Source organism: Schistocerca cancellata, chromosome 1, assembly GCF_023864275.1.
Source record: "Schistocerca cancellata isolate TAMUIC-IGC-003103 chromosome 1, iqSchCanc2.1, whole genome shotgun sequence".
Lineage (NCBI taxonomy): Eukaryota > Metazoa > Arthropoda > Insecta > Orthoptera > Acrididae > Schistocerca > Schistocerca cancellata.
Window position 1 is genome coordinate 631,770,215 of NC_064626.1, and position 13,210 is coordinate 631,783,424.

At 41.8% G+C, this 13,210-nt stretch overlaps 1 protein-coding gene across 2 annotated transcripts in view; it reads left to right on the forward strand.

Annotated features, from left to right (window-relative positions):
* Positions 1–13,210, forward strand: part of LOC126183213 (serine/threonine-protein kinase fused) — a 195,830-nt gene that overhangs the window by 72,239 nt on the left and 110,381 nt on the right. For both annotated transcript variants that reach the window (XM_049924999.1, XM_049925006.1), the window contains exon 4: positions 8,508–8,687. In XM_049924999.1, the coding sequence (XP_049780956.1) occupies positions 8,508–8,687 (180 nt within the window). The remainder of the gene's footprint in view (positions 1–8,507; positions 8,688–13,210) is intronic.

A 13,210-nucleotide genomic window follows, 5' to 3' on the forward strand; every position in this document is an offset into this window, starting at 1 on the left:
CACACCATCTCATAGATAATCCTGTTCTCCCATTCAGCAACTCCATTTTGCTGTGGTGTGTATGGCACAGTCACAGAATGTTTCAACCCAATTGACTCAGCTCTCTTTATGTCACTGTTATCAAACTCATTTCCACATCAGTGCACAATTCTCTAATATTCAGTTGAGTTTGTTTTTTCACCATCTTAATGGAAATTGGCAAATTCTGTACAACCCCATCTTTTTGCGATAAAAAATTTGTCACTCCGAAGCCATAAAAGTCACCCTTAATAAAAGAAAATATTGATAGCCAGCTAAATCCTTTCCTTTCATTGGACCACAGACATCATCCTGGACCAGATTATTTATCAGCTTGGTTACCTAAAACTAGCCAATGGTGTTTACTTAGCATACAATCTTTACAATATTCCCCATCAATCTTTACATCGGTACCATGTGCTGTCAAGAATGATTTTACATGTCATTTACTCTGGTGCCTAAATCCTTCAAGTCACCTTTGAAGAACCGAGTGAGGTAGCGCAGTGGTTAGCACACTCGACTCGCATTCAGGAGGCCAACGGTTCTATCCCGCGTCCGGCCAGCCTGATTTAGGTTTTCCGTAATTTCCCTAAATCGCTCCAGGCAAATGCCGGGATGGTTCCTTTGAAAGGGCTCCAGCAAATGCCAGGATGGTTCCTTCGAAAGGGCTCCAGCAAATGCCAGGATGGTTTCTTCGAAAGGGCACGGCCGACTTCCTTTCCCATCCTTCCCTAATCTGATGAGACCGATGACTTCGCTGTTTGGTCTCTTCCCCCCAAACAACCCCAACCCCAACCCCAACCCTGCTACTTAACATCGGCTGCTAACATCACCTTTCAAGAGTATTGGTAGCTTCCTTTACAACAAACAATTTTTGGTGCTGAATCACTTTCATTGTGAAAGGATGAAGTTCTTTCTTGCCTTCAGATAAAGCAACAGCAGTTTGTGTGTTACTTCATTTTACTGTCATTTTCGATACTTTGATCAATACATTTCTCTCAAGCCTACCTAACAATAAATTACAAGCGTCATCTGGATAGTACCACACATCTTCAAAATATGCCTGGTTCACCCTTTTACCATCAAAACTTTCAACATCAGTATGGTTACTTCCAAATGCTTTGATCTGCTCATTATTCTGAGTGCTGTCCATTTTCTTTGGTGTATCAAGAGGAGTGAATGAAACATATCAATCTCAACAATTTGTTACGTGATGTACTGCAACACTGCCAATGTACCACTCATCACCTACTAATATAGTTACATTTTCAGATAATTCAGATTTCTCAAACCAAGTTTTTCCTGGAATTGCTACTGATGACTTTTTCACAGCCTGTAACATTGCAGAATCAGAATGATTGTGTTGTATTGCATTGCGTTACATTATATTGTAGACTTACCACAGCTAGGAAAGTTCCTAGATAGATGACCTTTACCTTTCCATTTCAAGGCACAATTTGCTTTGCAGTCTTTCGAAATAGGTCCACTTTTACCACAAGAAAAATACTTCTTCACATCATGTTTGCATGAATTTCGCCTTTTTGCATAAGAACCATTTTATTTCTGTCATGTTGATGTCCTTCTCTTGGATTGTGGAAACACTGAAGTTACTACATTTGTTTCATCTCTTCCTTTATTTGCAACTCATTCACTACTGGCCATTAAAATTGCTACACCAAGAAGAAATGCAGATGATAGATGGGTATTCATTGGACAAATATATTATACTAGAACTGACATGTGATCACATTTTCACCACAATTTGGGTGCATAGATCCTGAGAAATCAGTACCCAGAACAACCACCTCTGGCTGTAATAACGGTCTTGATATGCCTGGGCATTGAGTCAAACAGAGCTTGGATGGCGTGTACAGGTACAGCTGCCCATGCAGCTTCAACATGATACCACAGTTCATTAAGAGTAGTGACTGGCGTATTGTGATGAGCCAGTTGCTCGGACACCATTGACCAGACGTTTTCAGTTGCTGAGAGATCTGGAGAATGTGCTGGCCAGGGCAGCAGTCGAACATTTTCTGTATCCAGAAAGTCCCGTATGGGACCTGCAACATGCTTTCGTGCATTATCCTGCTGAAATGTAGGGTTTCGCAGGGATCGAATGAAGGGTAGAGCCACGGGTCGTAACACATCTGAAATGTAATGTCCACTATTCAAAGTGCTGTCATTGCGAACAAGAGGTGACCGTGACATGTAACCAATGGCACCCCATACCATCACGCCAGGTGATGGCGATGAAAAATACATGCTTCCAATGTGCGATCACCATGATGTCGCCAAACACGAATGCGACCATCATGATGCTGTAAACAGAACCTGGATTCATCCGAAAAAATGACGTTTTGCCATTCGTGCGCCCAGGTTCGTCGTTGAGTACACCATCGCAGGCGCTCCTATCTGTGATGCAGCATCAAAGGTAACCACAGCCATGATCTCCGAGCTGATAGTCCATGCTGCTGCAAACGTCATTGAACAGTTCGTGCAGATGGTTGTCGTCTTGCAAACGTCCCCATCTGTTGACTCAGGGATCGAGACATGGCTGCACAATCCGTTACAGCCATGCGGATAAGATGCCTGTCATCTCGACTGCTAGTGATAAGAGGTCATTGGGATCCAGCATGGCATTCCGTATTACCCTCCTGAACCCACCGATTCCATATTCTGCCAACAGTCATTGGATCTCGACCAACGCGAGCAGTAATGTTGCGATACGATAAACCACAATCGCGATAGGCTACAATCCGACCTTTATCAAAGTCGGAAACGTGATGGTACGCATTTCTCCTCCTCGCACGAGGCATCACAACAACGTTTCACCAGGCAACGCCGGTCAGCTGCTGTATGTGTATGAGAAATCGGTTGGAAACTTTCCTCATGTCAGCACGTTGTAGGTGTCATCACCGGCACCAAACTTGTGTGAATGCTCTGAAAAACTAATCATTTGCATGACACAGCATCTTCTTCCTGTCGGTTAAATTTCGCGTCTGTAGCATGTCATCTTCGTGGTGTAGCAATTTTAATGGCCAGTAGTGTAATTCAGACATTTTTCCTGTAAGTTGTACCATGTTTTCTCTCCTTGTGGTATATCTTACCAAGTTACACAAATGTGATAAAATTATTTTGACAATGACTGAAGTAAACATGCACACAAATCAGTTTCATCTATTGGTTTATTTAGCAGAGACAGCTTTGTTTGAACTTCATCTAATTTTGAAAAATGACCTTGTGTACCGTCTCACTATTCCCATTCAGTATTAGGAAACTTAGGTCACAACAAGTTAATATTTTCTACAGATTGACTATCATAAATCTGGTGCAACCTTTCCCACACACCTTTTGCAGTTTCACATGTGGCAACTCGAAGTAAGGGTGTTTTATGATGTAGTAACAAAATGAGATTTTTCTTTGCCTTCGAATTCACTTTTGTCCAAATAGCTAATTTTTCAACATTTACTGTTGATGTGACGAAAATACCACTTACACATCATAAACTGTGTCCCATTCCAAAATAAAATGAACTTGTGGCTGAGTTAGCCTCTTGTTTAACTATTAAGTATTGTAAATTCCATAAACAAAAAACAGTACCAATATTTGAAAGAAAGCACAGGTCTCACCCATCCACAAGAAGGGTAATAGAAATTATCAACAAAACTACAGTCTGATATCCTTGACATCAATTTGTTGTAGAATCTTAGAACATATTCTGAGCTCAGACATAATGAGCTTTCTCGAACAAAATGATCTCACCGCCAAAGAGCATGGTTTCCAAAAAAATGTGAAACCCAACTCCCACTTTTCTCACACAGCATACTGAAAGCTTTGAGTCAAGCTTTGAGTCAATGGAGTCAGGTACGTGCAGTCTTTCTTGATCTCCAAAAAACATTTCAGTCAGTATCACACCTACACTTATTGTCCAAAGTACAATCATATGGGGTATCATGTGACATTTGTGAAGAGATTGAGGACTTTTTGGTAGTGAGATGGTTGGTTGGTGGCTGATTTGGGGGAGGTGATCAAACAGCGAGGTCATCGGTCCCATCAGATAAGGGAAGGACGGAGGAGGAAGTCGGCTGTGCTCTTTGAAAGGAACCATCCTGGCATTTGCCTGAAGCAATTTAGGGAAATTATGGAAAACCTAAATCAGGATGGCCTGCCACAGGTTTGAACTTTTGTCCTCCCGAATGTGAGTCCAGTATGCTAAGCACTGCGCTACCTGGCTCAGTTGATATGGAGAATGCAGCATGTTATCGTGGATGGAGAGTCATTGTCAGACATAGAAGTGATTTCAGGTGTGCATCAGGGAATTGTGTTAGGACCCTTGCAGACAACATTAGTGGTAACCTCAGACTTTTTGCAGATGATGCAAGATATCTATAATACAGTACTGTCGGAAAGAAGATGCAGACATATTCAGTCAGATCTTGGTAAAATTTCAAAGTGGTCCAAAGATTAGCAACTTGTTTCAAATGTTCAGAAATATAAAATTGTGTACTTCAAAAAAACAAAAAACCATACTATTGTATGACTATAATATCAATGAGTCTGTTGGAATAGGTCAGCTCATACAATTAACTGTGTGTACCACTTTGTAAGGATACAGAATATAATGATCACATAGTTCAGATGTGGGTAAAGCAGATGGTATACTTCAGTTTATTAGTAAAATACTGAGAAAATACAGTGAGTCTACAAAGTAGATCCCTTACAAATCACTCATGCGACACATTATGGAATATTGCTCAAGTATGGGAGATCTGTACCAGGTAGAGCTAGCACGGGATATACAACATATACAGAGGAGGACAACACGAATAGTCACAGGTTTGGTTGATCTATGGGAAAGTGTCTCAGAGATGCTGAAGAAACTAAACGAACTCTAGGAAGATATAAACTATCTCAAGAAAGTCTATTAGCAAAGTTTCAAGAACCAGCTTAAAATGATGGCTCTAGGAATGTACTACAACCTCCTAAATATTGCTCACATAGGGCTCATGAGAAAAAGATTATAATAATTACAGCACACACAGATGCATTCAAACAATCAGTCTTCCAGTGCCCCATATGTGTATGGCATTGGAAGAAACTCTAATAACTGGTACAGTGGGATATACCGTCTACTGTGCACTTCATGGTAGACTTCAGAGTGTAGAAGTAGGTAACTGCAATTGCCCAATTCTCCTCACCAGTTAATTTTTCGGATAGTTTTTCTTCTTCAGTCACAATAATTCTTGTCCACATGTGTCAATTGAGACAATTTTCCTCTTCTCTGTCTTATTTTAAACTTGAAAACACATCAAATGACTTCATAAGTTGTCTTCAATAATGTGGCATAATATTGCAAGCTACATGCTTGAATTCATCATTTTTAGATAACTTTTTTGCTGCATAAACAAAGATTTGTTCAGTGTTATATATCCACATGATACTCATGGAAACATAAGAACAGCAGCAGCATCTCAACTGAGAATTTACACACCAACACCGATATCATCACATACATGATACAATATGAAATTATAATTTGTATCTTGCTTTACAGAAACAGTCATTTTCCCTCTGTCAGACAAGTACCTGTCACATACAGAAAAATATGGTTTCAAAAAATTAAGGAAATATTAGCGTCAAATGCTCAACTTTGTTTCTACATTGCATAGGGTTTATCACTCGACCACAAGCAGATACAGCAGTGGAATACCTCGAGTGGAAGAAAACATTTCCTCCAGGTGCTTCCACATGTTGCAGATGGCTAGAATTACAATTCTAAGGGCTAATAAATTTATTTGCGTCTTCAATAAACAGTTTGAATGTAATAAATGCAGCAGTCAGCCAAAAGCCTAGTTGCATTGTTAAAGACAGTACACACTATGGTACTGGAAAATGCAGGGTGTGATGCAAACAGTGGAATGAATATGGACGACCACTCACCTTATAGTGACTTGGGGCGATAGAGATGGGCATGAATAAGGATTGGAATGTAGTCACTCAGTTTTCAAACTGCTTCAGAGCAAAGGAACACACAGGCACCTAATGATCAAAATATCTCAGGTCACATTGAAGTAGATCCCATTTCCAACACCTTGTAGCTTGAGTTACATACATGTGGCAGATGTTGTACGATCAATCCCAGGCTCCATCTATCATATAATGGCATAATTTAACTTGCCAGAGGCATAATCATCCAAGTAAAAGCAACACATCATATACCAGTCCTTTCCAGCTTCTGCGTGATCTTCCTTTGAGAATGATAATCAACCAGCTGTGCATCTGGATGAATGACTGCTGCCAAATTGTGACCGTGGAATTGTGTTACCATGCGGAAGCAAAGCAAAGTACTGAAGACAAGTTCAACATCAATGGCTGTTTTATCAGTATCATCTGTAACCTTTATCCAAATATTACCTTCTTTGAATTGTGTAGATGGCAACTGCCTGTTAAAACAATTATTCTGTCCCACAATCACTATTTCCTCAAACTTAGTACTTTCTGCACTTCCCCAATCTCTGTCATTGTTGTCACCTTGCCTCATCTAAATCTGTTACCTTCTTTATTTATCATTAATTTACTCTCTCCCTCTCACTTCAGTTCTGACTCATAAATGTTAGAGCCTATGAATCATCCTTTGTTGTTTTCTCATTGTGCCTCGTAACACTACCTCTGGTTGCAGCAGAGCCATATTCCTTTCTCTTTTATTTATTGTTGTTCACTCATTTTCTCTTAGCCCCTCCCTTTCCCTTCCCTCTTCCTTACTCAGCTCATCCACTGTATGCAACACCACCACCTTCCCTTAAGAGTTCCATTGTCTTCATTCAGAGGACTTCTTTGATAAGGTAACTTAGCCTGTATCTTCTGGCTACATATAAATAGAAAAGAAAATTGTATGCATAAGCATACTGCTTTTCAGTTTACAGTAGTAGCAACTTTAACAACTCTACATAAAGAAATATAACTGAATGTCGAACAGCTAAAAAATATAATTCATCAAAAGTATTGTTATTGGGCCAAATATTAGCTCCAACTTATTTTAAATTCTTGAAAATTCTGAAATTAAATTTGAATATGGTAGGACATATGGCATACTGATTATCCAGTCATCAACAAACACTTCCATTTGCTTTTTGTAACATCCACGTGATAAATTTTTGGCTACTGTGCGACGAGAGGAAATTATGCCTGTAACAGTTATAAACATTATCTATTCGGCATATGAAAAAATAGTGAATTAATTATTTATATAATATTCTGTGATGTAATTAGACATATTGATGTGTATCATACAAAGACAATGATAATTGTAAATTCCTTTTATGATCTGCGATTGTTTTCCTTTTTTTTCTTTTTACCTTTTGTTGGATGGCTTTTGTAGGTTCAGCACGCAAGACACATATCAAATTGAGGTCTGTTAAGAAATTGTAATTATTTGTTAATTATTACTTGAAAATAGAGTTCATTATTATTATAAACATGAGTGAATAATTATTTGTAACTGTAATTCTTCTCTCAGTAAGCATTATCTGTGTTAATTGTTTCTTTCCGCTGCAAGGAGCGCAGCCATTGATGATAGCGATTTGTATCGCGTTTTTGTCTGTGTTTTCCTTAGAAACATATCAAATGTTTGCTTGATGAAGTCTAAATAGTGCACAATACGAAAGTAAAGTTTCTGTAAAGTTTAATAAGCAGTTAAAATACTTATTTGGTCTAACAATAGAAAGTCTCTATCAATTGTCTGCCGCCATCTTAACAATTGTCTCAGCGGCAAATTCAAATTACGCAACTCTGCAGACATAAATGCTGAACGTAATACAAATGTGTAAAAATAAATGTGCACCGGTGGTCCCAAACTCATTTTAATGAAAATAATTCGAATCAGATTGGTTCTTTAAAAACAGTGCTCACAGCACGATCGTTATAACAAACTTTTCTAGCTGATGTATGGAGCTGAAATTAATTACGCACGAGTTGCGAAGAATATTGTTTCAGGTGACATACATCAGTGTTGTGTGCGGCTGATATTCTGTGGTTTTAATGATCATTTTGCTGAAGATAACTGTTTCCATCATAATCCATAGTTGTATAGAATCTGTTGTATGAACTGTGATTTAGTGACACTTACACAACTTACAGACAACACTTTAACATGACGTTAACTGGGAGTTCTTAGCAACTTGATCAAATCTTTAGCCGGGAGAAAAGTTATTTAGTAATTACTCAATGTAATAAAATAAGATTATCATTTCCATTTTCAAATTAGTTAAATACCAAACCACTGAATAACACAGCGAACACCACATTTTGTATTGTGCCACTCCCGTTTCTTCAAATTGTGGTTTGGGCTTTTATATTTTTGGATTGTAGTAATTTAGTGACAAGATTTTTTTAAACTTTTACGTGGAGTAAAACCGTGTGGATTAATATCACATGTTGTACTCAAATTCCTGCCAGCTGTTTAATTAATGTCCACATTTTGCATGTTTAAGGGATCTGAAGCCACAAAACATCCTGATTGAAGGGAATGGTACCGCAAAATTGTGTGACTTCGGATTTGCAAGAAGTATGAGTGCTGGAACACATGTGCTTACCTCCATTAAAGGAACGCCCCTTTACATGGCACCAGAACTCATTGAGGAAAGTCCATATGACCATAATGCTGATCTTTGGTAAGCTTATATTTTAAATATCTTATAGTCAATGGAAAGTTGTTTATAAATTTTTCCTCACGAAAAAGTTCTTTAAATTGTAATAAGCACTCCTCTATAAGACTTATCCTGAAATGTAATAAACTGTACCAATTGATTTAACATTATATTTTCAGAAAATGTCTAATGCATTTCAAAGTTACTGTTCATTCAAAATAAAGATTCTGAACTGTTGTTTTATAGTCTATTAGTTATTTTCTCTCTTTTCTTGTGTATTGCAGTTGTGCACAGAATATATGTTAAACTTTTGTTAAGGAATGAAAACTCGGCTGGTATACACATATTTCAAAAAGTATTTGGAAATTCTGTGATAGTGAAGAAATGATATTAAATACTCTCAAATTCCCATTTTTCAGATATTCAGGAAAATGCAGATTGCTCTCTGGAAATTTGTCAGCTGTACATACAAATAGAAATGCTCAAGCTTCATTTAGAGAAACAGAGGAAATTAGTGAGGGAAAATTGTCTGTTACTTTTTAGTAATAGGAAAGAAAGGTTAAGTCCTGTGGGAGGGCAAAATCTGTCATCCCCCTGTGGGTCTGGATGTTAGAATAAGCCCAAAGTATTCCTGCCTGTCGTAAGAGGTGACTAAAAGGAGTTTCACACGTTTCGGCCTTTATGTGATGGTCCCCTGTAGGGTTTGATCTCCCGTTCCTCAAAATTTTTCCGAAGAGCGAGCCAATTGGGGAAGGGCACCTTACACGGTGCATCATGTCCATCATGCATTGAGATCTGTAGCCCACTTTCTCGTCGTCACATTGCAGTCCCGCCCATTCTCCATCTCTTGGGCGAGGACACCTTCCTGGGTGCATTTTCCACCATGCAGTATGCAGTGTCGCTTTCTGCATTGATGATGACCATGGACTTCTTAGCATCTGATATCTAGCACAGTAGCCAGTCCGTTGTATTGAGGCTGCCTAGTACCCTGTTAGTTGTAGCCCCCTGACCACACAGGGATCGCTCTGCTGATACCTGCACCATTAACTCCCTACATATGCCAAGGAGTAGATTCCCATACCCCTGGGGCATCAGGACTCCCTGCAATGGCCATCCTGCCAGGTGGCCTTTGCTGCGGCTGGGTGGTGCCCATGGGGAAGGCCCCTAGTCAGAGTGGGTGGCATCAGGGCGGATGACACACGATGTAGTCCATCATCTCTTGCTGGTGGTGAAACACCAGCAGTCTCTAAGCATTCACGAGCTCAATTCAATGCACAGAAATACAACCCCAAATCGTTCCCCTCCCTGGCCACACCATGGTAGGAACGTCAAGCTAAGTGTGGCAGCAGATCTTGTTCACCCTGGTACCTTGTATGTTCAAGAGCTGATGGGGAATCTTTCATGATGATGATGAAGCCTCATTTTTTTGTTGAGCATTTAGAGGACAAGTTTTGGGAGGTGGAGGGCTTGTCCGAAATGAGATCTGGGTCAGTCATGATCAAAACAGCATCCTCTGCCCAGTCATGGGAGTTACTCACTTGTAACAAGCTAGAGAATGTTTCCATAACCATCATGCCCCATAAGATCTGAAATATGGTCCAGGGTATCATATTTCACAGGGACCTTCTTTTGCAGTCTGACAATGAGCTACATGCCAATTTAGAGTGACAAGGTGTACATTTCGTCCACTGGGGTCCGAGGGATAATCAGGTTGGCACCAGTGCCTTCACCTTGGCCTTTGAGGATGATACATTGCCTGAGAAGGTCAAGGTGATGGTCTACCGCTGTGATGTAAAGCCCTATATCCCTCCCCCCATGCGGTGCTTTAAGTGCTGGAAGTTCAGCCATATGTCTTCCCGCTGTACTTCCAGCGTCACATGTCCAGACTGTGGACGCCCATCACATCCCAATATTCCATGTGCCCCATCTCTCATCTGTGTCAAGTGCAGAGAGCACCATTCACCTTGCTCATCAGACTGCAGGATTCTCCAGAAAGAAAGGAAAATCATGGAGTACAAGACCCTGGACTGACTGACCTACACTGAAGCTAAGAGAAAATTTGAACACCTGCATCCTGTGCGTATGACATTGTCGTATGCTGCCGCTGCAACAGTTCTGGCACCATCAGCTCCTTCAACCCAAGTCACCTCTCAGAGTCGGAAGACTACACCTGCGCCCTTGATTGTGGGGGGCATTTCCCTCCCTGTTGCTCCTGCACCACCTACTTTGGGAGCAATACCCCCCCCCCCCCCCCCCCCCAACCATCGAGGACATCCGTCCCCACTTCTAAGCCCGAAAAGCGTAAGTCTTCTTCAGCTTCTCTCACTAGGAAGGGGTCCCTTGGGTCACTCCCTTCGCAGATTTCAGCTAGTGGGAAAGACGACACCCGCTAGTGGCTGAAGAGCCCAAAAGCAGCTGGTCAGAGGGCTTCATGCTCATCCTCCGTCCCCAAGACTGAGCCAGTGAAGTCCTCCCAGCCAGGGAAACCCAAGGAGCAGTGAGAGAAATCCAAAATGAAAACCCTTAAGACAAAGGAAATTGTGGTAGCACCCACACCACCGCTACCTACAAACTCTGTTTTTGAGGATGGGGTGAAGATTTCGGTGTCTGCTGTGGACCTAGATCTCCCCAGATCCTCAGACACAATGGATATAGACTGATGAGGCAATAAGTCAGTGGCAGCAGGTGACCCTGAGGCATAAACTGCCTCATTGAATGCTCCATGCCTTCCCAGTCTCATGATGTCATCCTCCAGTGGAATTGCGGCGGCTTTTTCCACAGCCTGGCTGAGCTACAGCAATTGTTAAGCTTTACACCTGCTATCTGCATTGCCCTTCAGGGAACCTGGTTCCCGGAAATGCGGACCCCTGCCCTCTGCAGCTATTATTATATTACAGGAAACGTAGCGACTATAATCGAGTGTCAGGTGGAGTTTGCGTTTATGTCGTAAACTCAGTCTGTAGTGAACTTGTGCCCCTTCAAACCCCTCTTGAAGCTGTGGCTGTCAGATTAAGAATGACACAGAAAATAACTGTCTGCGGTGTCTATCTTCCTCCAGATGGTGCAGTACCCCTGACTGTATTAGCTGCATTGATTGATCAACTTCCTAAACCTTTCCTACTTTTGGGAGATTTTAATGCCCATAACCCCTTGTGGGATGGCATCATGCTTACTGACCTAGGCAGAGATCTCAAAACTTTACTGTCTCAGTTCGACCTCTGTCTCTTAAACACTGGGGCCACCACATATTTCAGTGTGGCTCATGGTAGTTACTCAGCCATTGATTTATCAATTTGCACCCCAGGACTTCTCCCATCTATCCACTGGAGAGCACATGATGATCTGTGTGGTAGTGACCACTTCCCCATCATCCTGTCAATGCCCCAGCATCAGGCCCACAGACGCCTGCCCAGATGGGCTTTAAACAAGGCGGACTGAGAAAGTTTCACCTCTGCTGTCACTGTTGAATCTCCCCCACACGGTAACATCGATGTGATGGTTGAGCAGGTGACTACAACAATTGTTTCTCTGGCAGAAAATGCTATCCCTCGCTCTTTAGGTTCCCCGAGGTATAAGGCATTCCCTTGGTGGTCGCCGGAAGTCGCCAAAACAATTAAGGAGTGTTGGCGAGCTCTACAGCGGCATAACTCGCACCCTTCCCTGGAGCAGCTCTTAGCCTTTAAACAGCTCTGTGCCCGTGTTCACCAACTTATCAAACGATGGAAGCAGGAGTGTTGGGAGAGATACGTTTCACCCATTGGGTGCAATATGTCACCTTCCCAAGTCTGGGCAAAGATAAAAAGTCTTTTCGGGTACCAGGCCCCAACAGGTGTCCCCAGTGTTACCATAAATGGCGTGTTATCTACCGACGCAAACACAATTGCCGAGCACTTTGTTCGAGCCTCTGCATTGGAGAACTACCCCCCAGCCTTTCACACACTCAAACGGCAGCTGGTAGGGAACATCCTCTCATTCAGTACATGCCCCAGTGAATCCTATAATGCCCCATTTACAGAGTTGGAGCTCCTCAGTGCCCTTGCACATTGTCCCGACACAGCTCCTGGGCCTGATCAGATCCACAGCCAGATGATTAAACGTCTCTCATCTGACTACAAGTGACATCTCCTCATCGTCCTCAACTGGATCTGGTGCGATGGCATCTTTCCATTGCAGTGGTGGGAGAGCACCATCATTCCGGTGCTCAAACCCAGTAAAAACACGCTTGATGTGGAAAGCTATTGGCCCATCAGCCTCAACGATCTTTGTAGCTGCTGGAACATATGGTATGTCGGCAATTGGGTTGGGTCCTGGAGTCACGTGACTTGCTGGCTCCATGTCAGGGCGTCTTCCGACAGGGTTGCTCTACCACTGATAATCTTGTGTTCATCGAGTCTGCCATCCGAACAGCCTTTTCCAGATGGCAACACCTGGTTGCAGTCTTTTTTGACTTACGTAAAGCATACGATATGACTTGGTGACATCGTATCCATGCCACATTGTATGGGTGGGGTTTCTGGGGCCTGCTCCCGATTTTTATCCAAAACTTC